The 18,399-nt window shown below is 40.8% G+C and overlaps 1 protein-coding gene across 7 annotated transcripts in view; it reads left to right on the plus strand.

Annotated features, from left to right (window-relative positions):
• Positions 1-202: 202 nt before the first annotated feature.
• The window catches only part of AASS (aminoadipate-semialdehyde synthase), a 34,917-nt gene continuing 16,720 nt past the window's right edge, over positions 203-18,399 (plus strand). For 3 of the 7 annotated variants that reach the window (XM_048065630.2, XM_066990782.1, XM_066990787.1), the window contains exons 1-17: positions 203-337; positions 1,062-1,207; positions 2,299-2,519; positions 3,655-3,831; positions 4,444-4,528; positions 5,154-5,221; positions 5,335-5,481; positions 6,467-6,545; positions 6,635-6,762; positions 6,935-7,083; positions 8,267-8,389; positions 8,540-8,651; positions 9,165-9,224; positions 9,318-9,385; positions 13,304-13,425; positions 17,131-17,260; positions 18,210-18,320. In XM_048065630.2, coding sequence (XP_047921587.2) covers positions 2,307-2,519; positions 3,655-3,831; positions 4,444-4,528; positions 5,154-5,221; positions 5,335-5,481; positions 6,467-6,545; positions 6,635-6,762; positions 6,935-7,083; positions 8,267-8,389; positions 8,540-8,651; positions 9,165-9,224; positions 9,318-9,385; positions 13,304-13,425; positions 17,131-17,260; positions 18,210-18,320 — 1,772 coding nt within the window. In that variant the 5' untranslated portion in view covers positions 203-337; positions 1,062-1,207; positions 2,299-2,306. Of the gene's footprint in view, positions 338-830; positions 862-1,061; positions 1,208-1,550; positions 1,630-2,298; positions 2,520-3,654; positions 3,832-4,443; positions 4,529-5,153; positions 5,222-5,334; positions 5,482-6,466; positions 6,546-6,634; positions 6,763-6,934; positions 7,084-8,266; positions 8,390-8,539; positions 8,652-9,164; positions 9,225-9,317; positions 9,386-13,303; positions 13,426-17,130; positions 17,261-18,209; positions 18,321-18,399 lie in introns of those variants that run through there. The other 4 variants (XM_066990768.1, XM_066990777.1, XM_048065629.2 and 1 more) reach the window with 4 other exon arrangements.

The raw sequence follows: 18,399 nt of genomic DNA on the forward strand, positions 1-18,399 counted from the left end.
AAGTGAGCAAACAGAGCATAAAGACGCCTGCGAAAGGCCACCTGCCCTCGGGACAGGCAGGGAGCTGCGAGATGGGGGTTCTCCGACCCCCCCCCTCCTTCCAGGAACCGGTTGCGGGGGGGGGGGGGGGGGGGGCGTTGGGGAGGCGTTGCCGGCGCCCGCCGTGACGCCAGCCCGCGGGCGCTCCCCATTGGCGGCCGGCGGAGGGTGTAGCCGGAGGGCGGCCGGCGGTTGGCTGGCGCCGCGGGGCGGCGGCGGGGCCGTGGCGGCGGCGGCAGCTGAGGGAGGGAGAGAGGGGGGGAGCAGCGCCGCCATGCCCCCGCCCGGCCGGCCCGAGGTAGGTTCGGCGCTGCCCGGGGCTGCCGCCGCCCCCGCCCGCCCGCCGCCCTCTGCGGCTCGGCAGCGGCAGCGGCAGGGCACGGCGGCAGCGCCCGGGGCCACGCTTCGGGGTGGTGGGTGAACGGGGCTCCAACGGGAAAATCCGCCCGGGGAAGGGCGGCCGGCCCGCTCCGCAACCGTGTGCTGCCGCCCCGTGCCTCCCTGCTGTTTGTTTGCTCATAATTTTATATCATCTTTAATATATATTACTATTTTTTAATATATGTTACTATTATTTTTAATGTAGGCCCCTATGTTTTAACATATTATGATTATTTTTAATGTCTATCTATATTTTTAACATATTTTAAATGTATATATCTATATTTTTAACATACTATTATTATTTTAAATGTATACCTCTCTATTTTTAACATATTGTTATTATTTTTAATATATATCCGTGTTTTCCCCCTGCTCCGTCGCCCGGTGCTGTTGCAGTGTCGGCGCCAGCCCCAGCCGTGCGGCCGGGAGCCGCGCTGGGTAAGCCTGGGCACGCACTGGAGGCCTGGCTGCGAGCTTTGGGCCTGCCAGAGGTCACGGGGAGTGTTTGCCTGCCAGGCCCGTTCCCCTGTCCGGCTGGAGGTCCCTCTTGGGAGCAGCGTTTTTCTCCCCGAAGGTCTGCGGGGTTGGGTGTGGGCAGCCAGCTCTCCGTGCTGACCGCCTTCGCCGTTGTATTGCAGGGTAGCAGTGGGCAACCAACTTTCCTGGAGCTCCACGAGGCACATGCAGGCTCCCTGAGGACCCTCTGAGCGTGCTGAACTGCAGCGGTGTCAAACAGCCCCGGCCTCTGGACAGCAGCTTGTGCAGGTGGACAAGCGTGGTGACGGTAGGAGTGCCCCCGCAGAGATAGCACAGAGGACTATGTGCTCCTGCTCATGCCTTCTTTAGCATACTGGTTTTTCTCCTTAAGCAAGCCTGGAGTTAGATGGGGCCTTTTAAGGCTTAGGTTTAGATTGTTTTACAAGATTGAGGCTTGAGGACAAACAGGATTTTCCAAGTGATTGGGATATCAGAGGTTCGAGTAGTTATTTCCATCAGTTAAAATTGCTTTGAATAAGAAATTCACATCTTTAAAGCCCCCATGTTTGAGATCCCTATCTTTTAATCACACGAACACCTGAAGTCCTTAGTCTCCCAGGTATGTGGTACTGACACCTTGCCATTCACAGCAGAGCTGAGCAGTGGCATATGGGAGTGAAGGAGAGAAGAGAGGAAGTAAAAGGATAATCCTCTGCCATGGAATCTCTCGTAAGGAAGCTTTTCCACTTTGCATAAAATTGTAATTAGGAAGAAAACATTCCACTCCTGACCACATATACAATCTCTGCTATGCAAATGGCTGTGGTCTCTTCCTTATCTTCCACGGTTTTCAACTTGTGTAAGAATTAGTTGTGTACATATACTTAGCATTGGTTTCACATGCTGGACTTTCCCTTCTTTCTTTTCTGCTTGCGTTACAACCTGTGCTCTACTTTTTTTTTTCAGTGTATTTATTGCTTACTTGTTGCTGCTTTTGATGCAAGCTTTGACAAGTGGTTGGTCTTTGCATGCTTATGCTGGCAATGTATTGGTATCTTTAAGTTTCCAGAATTTTTTTTTTTTTTTTTGGAAAAAGCAGCGCAATTAAAAAGTTGTTACGATGAACGCATTGAAAGCCTTCATTTACAGCAGGAGAAGCAACTTGTTTCTGTAAGGCCACCCCAGCAATCTGAGATGCACCAAAGTACCCGCTGGCTTAGTGCCAGTTAGGAATGAAAGCAAATTCCTGTCTCACAGAAGTAGGGTGTAACTAGAGTATAAAGTACCTGGTTTGTGTTTTACAGCAGATGTTAAAGGAGACCAGAACTTTTGCACAAATGATGTTTGAAGCATCTGTCTAGCAGTGTTATTTTACTCCCTTGTCTTTGCTGCCATCAGGCTTTACCATGCTCCGAGCCTTTAGTCACACAAACGGTAAGTGTGCGTTCCATCATGCCAAGTGTCGGCACCATCACAAGTCTGTGCTGGCAATCAGGAGAGAAGACGTTAACGCATGGGAAAGGAGAGCACCCCTAGCACCAAAGCATGTTAAGGAACTGACACAGATGGGATACAAAGTCCTGGTGCAGCCATCAAACCGGAGAGCCATCCACGAAAAGGTAAGGTCCCATTCTGAGTTAGATAAGCAAAACTATAGTTCGGCTATTAACCATAGTGCAGGAAAAGTAGTACTCGAAGGATGCACATGAGAAAACATATTGCTCGTTTTGTTAAATGAGGAGTTGTTGTGTCCTAGTGTAAAGAAAAAGGACTAGTTTGTTTAGCCTTTTAATGTATTTAATTTTGGCACATCAGTGGGTTTTTGGAGTTGTTTTTAATGATTACTTTCCCTCTCATCTGTCTCTGAAGAAGTGCTAGGTGCTCTTGAAGTAGAGACTTGGGGATTCATTTAAAACTGATGGGTTTTTGTCTTCTGTTTGTATGGAGGCAACACTGAAAAATAAACATTAAAAAAAATAATGAATTATGCATCTTTCAATTGTGAATCTCACTCCTGCTTGAATCCCATTCCTTGTGTAAAATCAGAAGAGAAGTTATTTAATGCTGTGGGCTTCAGGACTGAGAGCTTTTACAATTCTTGTAGCAGCAGTAACACCGCTCTAAGGTATCTGAGCCAACAGATGAAAACTGAAACATAAGTAGGGAATTAGTGATCACTTGCACTATCACCCTTCAATTAAGACACAATGCTGGTTTTCACCAAAGCATGGATCACATTAGATACACAAGTACAATGTTGAAGGCTGGAATTTTAATATGTTTTTGAGATAAGGGAGAGCAAAAGTAAATTTTCATATGGAAAAACGTTTTAGAATTTGGTCTTCAGTGTGGACTTACACAGTTTTATAAAATCACCCATCATCAGGCTCATTTGTCAGATTTCTCTAAACTTATTTCCAGGCGTTTCAACACATTACAAAGGACTGTTCATTACTGTAATATTATAAGATAATTAACTGTAATAAAATGTTCTCTTTGTAGTCTGTGAATTTAAGATGAATGATTTTGCCAATATACAACTTTTGTTTTAGCCTCATGTAATAGGATATTAACATGGAAATTCAGTTCAATGTTTGATAACCCCTTTTGAAAATGAGGTTTATGTATCACATGCAGTAACTGGTTTCTACTTCGTAGAATTTTCCATTTGTCTTCTGCTTGAGTTGCTTTTGTGCTTAGAGCTATGAATACGGAAAGAAACAGAAACATATACTTGATTTTTGTCTTTTATAGGACTATGTCAAAGCAGGTGGCATTATTCAGGAAGATATTTCTGAAGCTTCTCTGATAGTGGGTGTGAAGAGACCTCCAGAGGAGAAATTAATTCCTAAAAAGAACTATGCCTTCTTTTCTCACACTATTAAAGCCCAAGAGGCAAACATGCCCCTTTTGGATGAGATTCTAAGACAGGTAAATGCTGTCAAAACAAGGACCAGCATGGAGCTCAAAGTAAACTTAGTCCTGGTAGAAAGCTTGCTGCCTTGTATGGTTGCTTTCAACGTGCATACGCGTAGATAGCTGTTGAGGACCATTTTCAGTATCCCTTCTTGGAGCTGAGTATTTTTTGCGCTGCAGATCTCTTGCTTGCAGTGCTACTGTGTGTATGTGCATAAGGCAGATGAGCTGCGAGCGTGGTGTGCTCAGGAGATGTTTATGCTGCGTGAACACAGGCTTGCGGGGAGTATCGGTCCTTACTGAGGGATGCAGGCAATTTGCACAAAACAAGCAAACCAAGCAAAAGCAACCTCTTGGCCACTGATGTGGCCTGCAGAGGTTGGAGTGGCCTGTGGGGGTGCTCTGTGCCAAGGGTGAACAGGCAGGGCAGAAACTAATGTAGTTTTTACGTTTTAATTTTTATACTTAAATTTTGTTTTGAATTATTTGCCTTTCTCATATATTCCTATCAGCCTCTGTTGGGAAGGATGACAAAGGCATATGAAAAGGTGGTTCCTAGGAAAGCAGTGTGCCACTGACTGTGCATTCACTGGAAATTTTAATATTCGATTTGCTATGTATTTTCAGGAAATTCGACTGTTTGACTATGAAAAAATGGTTGATCATAAAGGAATGCGAGTTGTGGCCTTTGGAAAGTGGGCTGGTGTAGCAGGTATAGTGCATAAAGTAAAGGCAGGCTTGCAACAAGTAACTTCCTGTAATACTTCTGGTTCTGTATGTCTCTTGAACGCTGGGGCTTTGCAATGCATTTTTAATTGCTGTATTGCTTTTAAGAGCTTTTTTGCTTTCTGGTTTGTGCTGCCTGTTTTTGATGAGACTATGTGTCAAATAGTCCCATGGATTCCTGGCAAATCTACTATTTTATGCTGTTTTGAAGCCCCATTCATTTGTTCAACTAACTTCATATTAAGGTCAACTGAAGAGAGTTTTGAAAGATACTGCTGCTGACCGTCCTGTGGTTTGAAACAACTTCTGTTGTTTCTTCAGGAAGCTCCCTGTGTTATCTCCTTCTTTGGAATCTGGTGATGTGTTTGCATCTGATAAAAGGATATCCAAGTATTAAATAGTGTTAGAACAAATAATGTAGGTCAACAGCAGGCTTAAGGTTATGGCCTGCTATTGAATTTCTCCTTCTCTAAGGAACATATTAATATTATCTCCCAAGCAAAAATATCCAGGATGATGTTAGACTTCAGTCAGTCTCTGCAGTTTCTAACTGTGTATATTTGTAATTAACACTGATGGTGTGATTTCTCTTTTTTTTTTTTTACCTATAGGAATGATCAACATTTTGCACGGATTGGGATTACGATTTTTAGCCCTGGGACATCACACTCCCTTCATGGTAAGAATATAAGTGTATTTTTCTTTAGCAAAATGAGGTACAGGCATTGGATAATCATCAGTATTTGAATGTGGCAAATATCCTATCTAATGGTTATGTGCCTTTGATTTCAGCACATTGGGATGGCACATAACTACAGAAATAGCAGTCAGGCCGTGCAGGCAGTACGCGATGCTGGGTATGAAATTTCTCTGGGATTGATGCCAAAGTCAGTTGGGCCCTTGACATTCGTGTTTACAGGCACTGGTAATGTTTCTAAGGTAAGAAGTCTGTCTTCAGGGTGAAATACTATATTACTTTTGGTAGAACTTCTTGGTATTTGATACATCAGGTTAGATGGGTTAAGATGGGTTCATTTTGTTTGCTTGCAGTTCAGGTTTTTCAATGCCATGAGAATTTTTAAGTACCCTAAACAAATGCCTTTAACATGAGATCGTGCCTGACGAGGCTGACTATGCTAACTTCTTACCATGACAAATGGGTTAAGACTTACTCCTCCTGTCTCTCTTCCCACCTGCGTGATTTTTGTCTCTCTCTCTCCCCTCTGGGCTCACAAGGTGTGTTGAATCAGTCTGTTAAATTATGGGGAAAGAATTACCTTTCTAATACTTGAGGAGTTTTTATCTCTTTTTCTGTAACATTGATGTGGCTTACAGATGCCAGACTGGAGCTGTTGTCTAGGATGTAGGGAAAAGACCCGTACTTTTGGCAACAAAGACCAGTTAACAAGCCTCCAGCTCTAAAGTGAAAGCATTGCCTATGTAAATGAGTGCCTTCTGGAAAAAAGGATGGCTTGTCTGAAAGGCCCATGTTCTGCGGTCACGGCTCTTTGGGAAAGTCATCTTGAAGTTCTTTGCCTTTAGAACAGCCTGGTCGGTGAGGAGTGGCTTCAGGGGTCTTCTCTAAAGAGAAACTGCTCCTCGGAATGCCAGCAAAGCCATCTATTGTGGCTGAGTTGAGGCCTTTCAGCTCTGCTGTTGGAAATATAAAACAGATGTTAGATTGTGGGCCAGGCATTCTGCAGTAATGGGGAATGATGTAAATTCCTTGTGCGTAGAGTCCTGGCAGCTTTGTTTTGGTGAGTGGGGGTATTTGTGAAACAGCATGTACGTCTCTGAAGATGTTCTCAGGCAGGACTGTCAAGCTGTGTGTGGCATTTTTGTATCTGTTTTCACAGACCAGATGAGCAGTGTTACGCTATCTCTATGTTCTCTGCTCATTCTGAATCCTACTTTTGCTTTACAGGGTGCCCAAGAAATGTTCAATGCTCTGCCATGTGAATTTGTGGAACCACATGAGTTAAAGGAAGTTTCCCAATCCGGAGGTATGCTGTGATGATAAACATGATTAAAAACATTGGAACCCCTTTCCTACAAGTATAACAGCTAATTATTATTGTTATTTTTTCCTCAGACCTCAGAAAAGTTTATGGGACAGTGTTAAGTCGTCACCATCATCTTGTAAGGAAGCATGATGGAATGTATGATCCAGTAGACTATGATAAACATCCAGAACTCTACACTTCTCGCTTCAACACTGATGTGAGCATCTCTTCTGTTCTTTTATGAAAGGTTTTCCACAGAATGTTGGTAGCTACTACTCCTTTGCATATTTGTTGATTGAGAGAGAATTCATTTAAAACATTAGACCCAGAGCTTTCAACTTTGTAAAGTACTAGATGGGAACGTCAGGCACCTGTACCTTTCTTTGCAGATTGCACCCTATACGACTTGTTTAATTAATGGCATATACTGGGAACAACATACTCCTCGCTTGTTAAGTCGACAGGATGCTCAGAAGCTGCTCATGCCAGTTAGATCTGCTGCAGGTGCACCGGAGGGCTGTCCTGAGCTACCGCACAAGTAAGGCACCTCGTTTCACTAGTAGCAATTCTGCAGCATTGAGTCATAATGCTAAGCAGTTTCGTGACAGTGTCTGGCAAGTGATTTTGTTTCTTATGTTGTTCTTCTTGCATGCTGCAAAACGTCTCGTTGATCCTGCTTTTGTTCTGTGATTGGCAGTGTTGTTTTCACAGTTCAGAGTTTCTGAAAACGTCACGGTAGAAACAATTAACAGGTATCTGTCTGCAAAGGTAGTTCTGCACTTGATCCTTGTGCAGAATGCAATATAAACATTCTCAGACATCTGGGATGTTTACCTACTGCACCATTACTGCTAGAAATTTCTATGCATGAGCAGAGTTTGCTGGACAAGTTCTTTCTGCCTTCTCTTTTGGCTTGTAAAAGTCAGTAACTGTTTCTGACCAGCTCTGACTTCTGCAGCAGGTAGCTGGCATGCTTCTCGACTTAGTAATAGCTAAATAGCTTTGAAAATGGAATATGGGGTGCAAATCCAGGGTTAGATTCCTTTCAGTGTGGGTAGGAGCGCACCCTTTCTTTAATAGTCCAGCCTATACTGTAATAGTTCTCTACTAGACTGTCCTGAAGATGTATTTTGGGAGGATATGGCTATGTATCCTGGTAAGGAAGCAGGCCTTTGTCTCTTTGCCCACTTGTGAGACATTTCTTTCTGGCACCTAACAAATAAAGAATGTAAGAGTTAACATTGAGTAGAGCCAGAGGTTGTGAGTTAGGCTCGTGAATGCACCACCAGTGCCAGCTGTCTGTGAACTGAAAGGAGGCAGCCATCTCGTTCAGTTTCCCCTTATGATGGTGAAGTCATTCTGGCACGGGACTGCTCACTGGCAGCTTGGGGCAAGTGGTAGATGTATAATGAATAGGAGGTGTTGGGAGCACAGGAAATACGGAGAAAAAATGGTGAATGAGTGGATTCCTCTGGTCTTCGAGAAGTTATGGGTGAAATTTGAATCCTGTTCATGTGAATGGAAGTTTTATGACTACAGTAGGTCCAGGTTTCCTTTGCATTTCTGGAGGTCATTGTGTTGTGTTGACTTCTACATTGGGTAAGATGGATGAAACTACAAGGCTCATAATTCTTTTGTTTCTTTTTTTCCCCTTGTTGACTGTTATACCTATGTTTGTTTGTAATTTGGATAATGCTCTTTTGTTTTTTTGATCGCTTTAGACTTTTGGCAATATGTGACATTTCGGCAGACACTGGAGGATCTATAGAATTTATGACGGAGTGTACAACAATTGACAGCCCATTTTGTATGTATGATGCTGACCAGCATATTATTCATGACAGGTGGGATAGCCTTTAGTTTGTATTGCTTTCCCCTGTAATTTGTACAGTGAAACATTATATTGAAAATCAAGTACTGAAAACACTTGTGAAACGTGGTGCCTTCCAAGTACCATGGAGAAGTTATTTAGAAGAGCTGTGTTCTCTTTTCAGTGTTGAAGGCTCTGGGATTCTGATGTGTTCCATCGACAATCTGCCAGCACAGCTTCCTATAGAAGCAACAGAGTACTTTGGTGATATGCTTTTCCCATATATTGAGGAGATGGTAAGATCTTATGTATGCAACAAGGAGGTGAAAGCTTGGGCAGTCTGCTTGTTTGTTGCTTTTCTGGTCTCCTATATATTTTTAAAAGGAATCTGCTGTAGAACATAACGGACTTTGCATTTTAAAAACAAATTTTCTATGTCTTGAGGCAATACTTTCAAAAAGCAATATGTGAACAAGATATTAGGGATTTGGATATTTTAGGGAAGCACCAAAAACTCTCTCTGTAGGCGGGAAAGAGTCTTTGGAAGGTAGCCTATTGCTGATGAACCCTGCAAAAGGTATCGAAGTCTGAGGGGTATTTTGGGCACTCAACAATCACAGTAAGACTGCTGTTTGAATTCATATCTTTTCAAAAAAGTCAAAAGACACTGATCAGGGGCAGGATAATTTTAGATCTACAAGATACTGGCATTGTTGCATGCATTTAAATGTTATTTAAAAACTCGATATTTTACTGTGAAAAAAATATGGGAAATAAAATAATTGATTTTCAATAACTTATTTCCCTAGCTGTTATCTGAAGGCTCAGAACCTCTTGAAAACCAGAATTACTCATCTGTTGTTCGAGATGTAAGTTTTGCAGTTTGGCTGTCTATTTGTCTTCCTCTGCTTTAAAACATATAGGTGCAAAAACCCCTCAAACTTTGTTTCATGTATTTCTAGGCAGTGATTGCATCCAATGGCTCACTGACAGCTAAGTATGAGTATATCCAGAAATTGAGGGAGAGCAGGTAATGCATACTTTCTTAAAGTCCAGTTCAGGACTGTAAACAAACTTCTTTGCATTCTGTTTCCCCTTTTGCATTTATTTCATTTTCTGTTTTGGTGGGCTGCTGCTATATTGCACTGTATCTAAATTACTCCTAGCTTGCTGATTATCTTCTTCCTTCATGCACACTGTCTAAATCATTAACATGTGTTGTTACTAACTTATACTGAAGTTAGAATGTAGTCATTTTTCTCTTCCTTATGTTATCAAGACTTTCTTTTTTTTTTTTTTTTAACCAGAGACAGCAAATAACCACATACCAATATTTTTGTGTTCTTCCTGGCCCATTTAAAATGGATGTAACATACAGTCCTTTGAAAGGAATGGCTGAAAAGGCTGTCTAATACAGCTTGAGTCTAGTTTCATCAAGTATTGCTCAAGTGCTATGATGCATGGCATTGTTCTGTAGGTGGATGTATCCAGGAGCCTCTGTGAGACACTCTGACTTTTCATTATACTCCTTTAGCTACAGCTTAGCTACTGCTTCATCCTGACCCTGTCTCAGTAGTTATCTGCCAGTGGTAACATGAAAGAAGTAGCACTGAGTGCATCAAACTAACAAAAGTATAAATAACCCGGATATCCCTTCCCATCCCTCTCCTCCCTGTTATTAACAAACACTATAGTTTACCTATGAAAGATGTTAATTTGAAAGATGTTAATTTGACAGTAAGTGGATACTTCTGGCTTCATGTTCATGGTCAGTGCCAGCTGTAGTATGCATCGTATAAAAATTGAAATTGGTCTGACCACAAGTACTGCATGCACTAGTGGATACTAAGAGCATAGTGTGTTGACTTCTGCATACTGAACTTCTCAGATTTCCTTCAGGAACTTTAAGAAGTCTGTTTATGAACTTGTGCATGATGAATTACATATAGGTGCTTTTTCCACTCAAAGTAACATGCTGTTTGCTTCTCAAAGATGACAGCTTACAGTTGTTTTTATCTTGTGGTATTTAGTAGATCATCTCAAGAAGCTGTCTCAGTAACAAATTTTCTTATTCCTCACACAGCACAGTAATCTGTTTTTTTGGCTTTCTCCATAATCATTTGCATGGTCTTGTGTGAACTACCCTGAGAATCTGGAGACTTCCTTCCCAAGGGTTTTTTTGTGGGTAGATTTTTGATATTTCTGCAGACCTGTGTATTGCATGTGATGTTCAGTCGTTCATTGGTGTTGCTCACTTAGCTATCAGAAAAACAAGACCTGCTAACACTACCCTCCCTTTACTTGTGAACTTGGGGAATAATGCATATGAAAGCGGGGATTTTACTGCTTAAAGTGTAATGGTTTAGTTAAAGATAGGCTCTTGTTTAGAGCCTGCAGGAATTATGTGGCTTCTGTTATTAATCTAACAAAGTAGTGCTGTGTCTAGTTTAGTACCTGAGGGCTCTATTTAGACTAATTGCTTATTCTCTTTGAATGTCCATGAACATTTCAAACTTATGCTAGCCAGGTTACATCAGCTGAACTGTCTTGGGTGCCATAAGAATGCAGGAGGAGGTTGATTTACTGAACTTTTTTCCATCCTTTCACTTTCACTTGCTTCAAACCTGCTACCAGTTCCTCATCCACAGCTGCTATGGCATGCCCCATGAACCCTGTGGACGTCTAAGTATTGCTGTTGTTCAGAGGCTGACGTAACTGGGTTATTTAAATGTGTAGGTAGAGAGTTGGCAATAATCTGAGATGTTCTTTTTTGGGATTCTGTTGCCACTCTTGGTGGATCATTTGGCAGCTCATGTTTGTGCCTGTCCCAGATAGACATGCTGCATTTGATCCAAGTGGTATCTAATTATTGACAGTGGAAAATTTTAAAATAAGTGTGATAAGAAGTTTGACTGCAAAATCCAACTTCCTTTTATTTGGGAAGTCTCCCCTTTGTCAACACTGTTGCTTCAAGCTCCTGCATACCACTACTACTTCCTTTAAATGAAGGGTGGAGTGGAGCTCTTTCTTTTCCTTTGCCCAAGAAGGTGTAGTTGTGGAAAATGTCCTATTAGAATTGGCAGTAGGAGAAGGAAGGTCCTAGGGTTTGTCATATGAAAGGAGATGATGGGCTTAGGGGGCCTTCCGTGAATGGAATAAATCATAACTTTTTTTTAAAAAATAAGATCTATAAAGCTTGTATGAAGGTCAAAATGTACAGTAACCTATAATAATTAGATAGATTAGACGGGTGATATGTTGGTATGTCCCTTTCAGATTCAATGTTGAGAAGAGTTACTTGAAAACAAAAACAAAAAAACCCTTAGAAAGTAGAGGAAGGGAGAATGGGACATTGGAATTTTGGAGATTAATTCAACCTTCACAAATTCTCAGACACAGGAGACTGGAATGTGCTTCAGACAGACGGATTTTGTATTGATTTAATTCTGTCTACTCAGGGTAGTCTTTCAATACTATTGTTTGAGGCTTTGTGCCCCCAGATAACCATTTGTACTTCATGCCATGCTTTAGGTCATGTAGTACCACTATTCTTATGCACTTTAGGCGTTGCTCTGGCCAGCTGCAACACTGTCCTTCATTATTTTGGTCATTTTTGAACTGAAAAAAACAACCAAAAATTCAGTTTACAGGTGTCATGTAGAGCTCCCAAAAAGTCTGAGGCAACCATTATTTAGTGGAAATGTGGTTAATCCTCTTTTGAGGGCAGGAGCTCTAAGCAAAGTCTGCCAGCTAGAGGTCAGGCTTCTCCCTGTGGCCTGACCACAATGCAGGGTATGCCTGTGTAAACTCTTGGTAGATAAAAGGGAGATTGAGGAACTTGTGTATACGCTTCTGAAGTTTCTTTTAAATCTTATCTTTGAAGGCCCTAACTATTAGTTGAAATTTGTTCTCAGGATATGGGGTAGGAAAAACAAAACCTCAAATAACTCCTTTAATTATGTTAAACAATAGGACAATAAAGAGCTTCCTTCTCTTCAACAATAAAAAAGTGCTATAATAAACATTTTATTTACTAAATAGTTTTTAACTGCATAATGATGAAAATACTTTAAATCAACATTTTTACAATATTAGTTTAACAACATAAAATTTAGGGTAAAAGGAAAACTGTAATGAGATAAAATGCACTTCCTTACTATAATTTATGCATTTCTGAGAGCATATTAAGTAATTGCTGATCTATGTTGTTCTGAATGGCAAAATGAAATGCAGAATCTGATGTGAACACTTTATATTGTAAGTCACCAGAAGAGCTACTTACATTTATTTTGGAAAATAGTAGAGGCATGGTTAAAACATGCTACAATGGTTTTAAAGCCTCCTTTTTCTGCAAACAGCAGGAAAAAAAAATATGTACATACCTTAATTGGTGTGTGTGTGTGTATATGTGTATATATATATATTGTCTCTGTATGTTCCTACGATGGAGTAATATGAACCTAGTATAACTTAAACAAAATGTGCTTTCACTAGTATGATTTTATGTAATTTAGCAGTTCCATGATGTAAAGTAAGCAAGACAGGGACTGGAATCCCTTGACAAGTCATGGTAGCCTAACATGACATAGACAGCTTGGTGGTCCTTGAGTGATCTGGTTACAGTCATTTGGCCATTGAGGAAAATACAATGACAACTGATGAAAAAAAATGTCGAAAAACCAATAGCAATTGGAGAAGCAGTGGAGACATTGATGGATTTGATCTTGGTTATATTAGAGGAAGGAAACTAGAAGTTGCAGCAGAACGGTAGCAGTACTAGACAGTTATTGACCAGTTTTGGGTTAGCTAGCCATGAACTTGACTCTTGGTCTGAATAGAGCTCTTGGTTTGTAGACTTACTAAAACATACTTATTCTGTTAGCTTTAGCAGTATACAATTTATCTCTTCTGTGTGGTTTTTAATTTTCCCTGTAATAATACCTCCTAGGGAGTACGCCCAGATGTTGAACATGGATAACAAGAAGAGGGTTTTAGTACTTGGCTCTGGCTATGTTTCTGGCCCTGTACTTGAATATCTCACTAGGGATTCCAACGTTGACATCACAATTGGTATGTAAGACTTCTCTTGTTTATCACGTAAAAAAATGTCTTCTATGTATAGTTTGGACTTACCACAACCAACTAGTGTGGCAGAGCCTTTCTCATAAGTAATAAGTGGATCTGGTTCTGAGAACTGATAAAGAAAACCTTCACTATTGTGCACTGCAGAAGAGGGTTTCATAGCTTTCTGAGAATTTTGAGTTTATGTAATTGCTTTGAAAATGACAGCCTCATGGAAAGTTTACTGTTTGCATATGTAACCTATAGGGAGATTAGAAAGAAGTATTTTTCCTTCTAACCTGCTTTGGACTTGAGATTGGTGTTGTTGCTAGTCAGACTCTTTTATTGTTTCTCAGTTATGTTTTCCTCCTCACACAAGAAGATGAATTTGGTTTTATAGACATCTGTATGAGTAAAGTCTCTTCTGTTGTTAAAACCAGTACTGTGGTGGTAAACATTCTTCATGCCCTGAGCCAGGTTTTTTTATTGCTCTGTTTTGGTTTTATCTGTAGCACATTTCAGGCTGGACATCTCCACACTTTTCTGTATGCTCATAGATGATCTTACCCTGATTCTGCAATTTCAGAATTAAAACCCAGGCTGTATTGCCTGAAAGATACTTTGCTAGGAAGAGGTTTATTTTGAAACAACATACTTCTGTATATTTTTTTTAACTGTTGCTACTTTTTTATATATATATTTTTTCCTTCATACTACTTTCATGCTGTGCTGCTTTTGTTATCCTTTGCAGTGGTAACAATAGTACTTCTAACTCCTGGGAAAAGACTTACTAGGAAGAAGAGAGGCACTCTAAGCAATCTGTACACTTATTATTAGTCTTGCCTGATGTGGAGGACAGGGAAGGATAACAGAAATGTGCAGCATCCATCGCTTCGCCAGTAGGGAGGCTGCATCAAGTCCCTTCAATTCAGTAGCAGTAAGGGAAACCAGGTGAACTGGAAGATCTGATTTGCCAAGCTCTGTGCAAACATAGCAGGTGCCTCTTATCTGGGTAGCTTAAGAACATGCAGTTTCTATAGCGCACACTCCACCAAAAAAAAAAAAAAGCTTGGAAGGAAGGAGACAAAGATGTTACTTAGTCTAATATTTAACAGCAGGCAGGTAGATGTAGAAAGCGTAAAATGCACCTCACAGTGCCACATTTGGCTCCCTGCTGCTAGGCTAGACCGCTTTAAATCCAAATGATTGAAGACCTTGAATAAAATCTTTAATTAGGAAACCTTCATGTAATCATCTTTTCTTGTTTTGAATTGTAGACTGCTTTGCTCAGTGCTGTTTCCCCAGCACAAGTTGATTAGTAGGGTAGGGAGAATCACTCTCTAGCAATATTTATTTCCCTTTGACTTTGGAAAGGCCATAAGGAAATAAGGCCGTAACTTAGAGGCACAGATGCTTTTAATTCTCTTTAAGCCTCTGCCCCACCTGCTGCCTTCATTGCCCGCTCCTTTCTCCTGGCTGTGTTCCCATTGCCTTCGTTGTGCTGGCTGCGTGGTGAGCAAGGATGGGGAACCAATTCATTTTAAGTCAGATGTAGCAAATACTGGCTGCTTTTAACCTGGATTGCTTTTTCAGTTCCACTTTCCTTATAATGGTAAGTGCTGATGGCAGTGCAAGTAAAATAATAGGAAAAGAACAAGTGGAGGCAGGAGGGAGGTGGAGACTGTTTTTTTTCCCTTTTAGTGATAATATCAGCACATGCAGGGTTGGTAGGACTGAGCCCTAGGTAAATATTGAAACCAGTCAGATTGGATGTAGGCCTTTTAGTTATATTTTGCCTAAGCAAAAGCTGAACATTTTCAGCTTATTATGTTAGAAGTGGCGAATGATGAAGTGGTGAAATGTTTTTATTTATACTATTAAGCTGGTTTTGGCTACAAATATGAACTCTGTTAAAAATATACTGAAACAGAGTTTTGAAAGACTTTTTTTTTAAAGGAGATTTATCCATAAGTATAGTGGCTATGTGAAATGAGGGATAGGGTGGGCTTTTCTGAACATTTGTTTTGTTTGCCTACTAAATCTCTTAGTTAACTGCGTTGAACCTGCATGTTTGGCAAGGCCTTAGAACTAGTGAAGGTTTTTTTTTCTCGCTTAAACCAAGCATAGCCTGAAAATGAAAAGCAAGTCATCTTCTCTGGAGTTGTTCTCCTCCAGGACTTCTAGTCAGCTCGTTGCATTTCAGTGAAATAGTCTATGCATTTGTGGAAATGGCTACTGCCATCAGAAGCTGTTTGAATACTTCAGCTCTGCATTTGTTTGTCTGGGTTAGGAATGTGACCATTTTTCAAACCAGGAGAAAAGATGTACTGTGTAGTGACTTAAAATGCTTTAGGCCTCAAGATAAGTTGTTGCTCTAATTGAAAATGGTTGTTTTCCGGCAAGATGCTACTAATCTAAAGCCAGTTTTGGCACACATTTTTTTTTTCCATTGCAGTCTTCCCTCAAGAGTCAGCGTAACACAATATTTCATTAAACTGGAAAGTACCAGGCCTGGCTTTTCTGTATTTCTGTGTGAAAGTCAAAACAAGAATCAAAACTGTACCTGTTTCAAGCAATTTGATTAGTCTATTTCACTTGAGGATGTAAATCTGCAAGAAGAGGTGTTTTTTGGGGGGAGGTAATTACTCTCCCTCCCTGCACTCCCCTTCCTAGTTGTACATTGCTTCCCCAGCAAACTGGTGAGCTCACATATGCCTATAGAAATTTAATGTGGCTAGGGCCCTGAAGTGAGTTTCTGTCATTCTGGTTTATACTCCTGCACCTTGCTATGTCAAGCAGACCAGTAGATGACTCGTTTCGGTAAAAGGGTCTACCCCTAAGTAAAGGTTAAGGGCTGACATCCCTCCCAGATCGAAGCATGAAGATCCTGTCTGTTGTGTGATTGTCCACTGAATAAATAGGGAAAAGAAGAATTGCTGCTTAGTTTTGTAGTGCTGAATGTGGGATATCATTAAGTTCCTGCTTGTTACTCCTACTTTAGTTTTATCTCCTTTTTTTTTTTTTTTTCAAGTTTTTCTTTTGTCTGTTCCTTTTGACTCCCGCTCCCAACTGTTTTTCCATTAATACTCTGGACCTGTAGACACGTCTGTTGAGAAGACAGCAGCCAATCGGGACTAAAATAATAATCTATCATGTGAGGCCTTGGAAAATAAAATAAAGATGATCAGCAGAAAAACGTAACAACAGCTCTACTGTGCCCAGCCGGGAGTACCATACCACCATCCCATTCAGGCATACTTGTACTTTTTTGGAGATGTCCAACTTTCTCCTTCATCATCATCAAAGCAGGATGATGACTTCTAGTTTTGCATAAATAATTCAGTCTACTGATAGGAGGAAAATTGCAGTTTAAACTTTGATTAGTTTTAAGTACACCCGCAATGATGCTAATAGTGGGTGTCCTTGTTAGTAAAGAGCAGTCTGGGGCTCTTTACTTCTGAGAGCAAATCTTCTTAGGCTCTTGTTCTTAAGTTATAGCTGCTGTGGCTTGACACTGGAAATCTATTATAATATTGAAGAAGTGCTTATGCTTAATTTTAACGTTATGCTTAATTTTTCTTTAACTGCTGGTGAAAAAGCATCCATGCAACTGCTTCTCTTTGGAAAGAAGGAGGCATATGTACAGCAGTTATACCTGGGCATGCTTTGGACTTCTTCATTTTTAGGTAATGGTGTGTTTTATTTTTAAAACAGCATCTGTCATGGAGGAACAACTTGAACAACTGACAAAAAAATTCAGCAATGTCACTTCAGTTCATATGGATGTCCTTAAGCATGAGGAAAAGCTGTCCTCTTTGGTGAAGAAACACGACCTTGTGATCAGGTCAGAATTCTGAGTAAAACACGATAGCCTCAACTCAAAGTCATGCTGCTTCCCTCTCCTAGTTCACTGACTAAATCAGCATTGTAACTGTGTAGAGGACCTTTTGTGACTGCCCTCAGTTTGCTAGACTTTTTGGTGGAGCCTAGATGGCCTAATCCTCTTTTATTCTTTCTTAATGCCCGAGAACTGGGCTCATATTTGTATATGTAAATAGTTGTAACTGGCCACTACCTTCTTGTGTAGAGAGGTGTCAGGGACTTTGATTGCAGCTTCTCTTTTTAAGTGTTCACCAGTTACTTGGATAACTTTAGTAAGAGGGGCCAGTTATGTCTACCAGCTTATGTGTGCCTAGGATCAAGTTTGCATGTTTTCAGGAGGAGTAAAAATTCTGACATATTGGTGATTTCACCTGAATATTTGGTTAAGAAAGATCTCTTTCCAGTTATTGAAATGGGAGGAAATGACCTTGCCATTTTGTCCTTTTTCACAATGGAAGTCATGACTGTTGTTTCTTTTCCAGCTAGAGCATGCTTTTTGCAAAGTACATCAGCAGGACTGTTGCAATGCAAGTGTTCTCAAGGATTGTTTTACAGTTCTGTATCTTCTAAACCTTCAGCATGCCTGTTTAGAAGATGGTCTTGAAAAGAGGTCTATGTTTTTTTGTTCCGTATTTTTCCCTCCGAGGAAAAATATGACAGAAATGTTGTCTAAAGAATGACTCCCATATTGTTTTGCACCCTGTTCTGAGTGCATCTGACAGTGTTCCTCTGATGGGGTGGGTGGCTTTTCACTTGTGTAGGTATGAAACGACCTGGAGCAAGGCAGGTGTGATGGATGCATTTAGCTGAGCTTTTTTGTAGGCACACAAAACCATCAGTGAGAGGCTTTTCAGTGGCAGCATAAGTAACTGATTGGATTTTGATATTGTGTAATTCTCTTTCATTTGTAGTTTGCTGCCTTATTCAGCACATCCTTTGGTTGCTAAGAAATGTATTAACAACAAAGTGAACTTGGTAACAGCAAGCTACTTAACACCCGCTATGAAAGAACTCCAGAAGAGGTAGGTGTGAGAGTATCTCTCTGGTATTGCTTCCTTCTTCGGTGCATATTTGGTGTGAACATTTTGTAGTGTTTTACAT

Source organism: Anser cygnoides, chromosome 1 (genome assembly GCF_040182565.1).
Source record: "Anser cygnoides isolate HZ-2024a breed goose chromosome 1, Taihu_goose_T2T_genome, whole genome shotgun sequence".
NCBI classification, from domain to species: domain Eukaryota; kingdom Metazoa; phylum Chordata; class Aves; order Anseriformes; family Anatidae; genus Anser; species Anser cygnoides.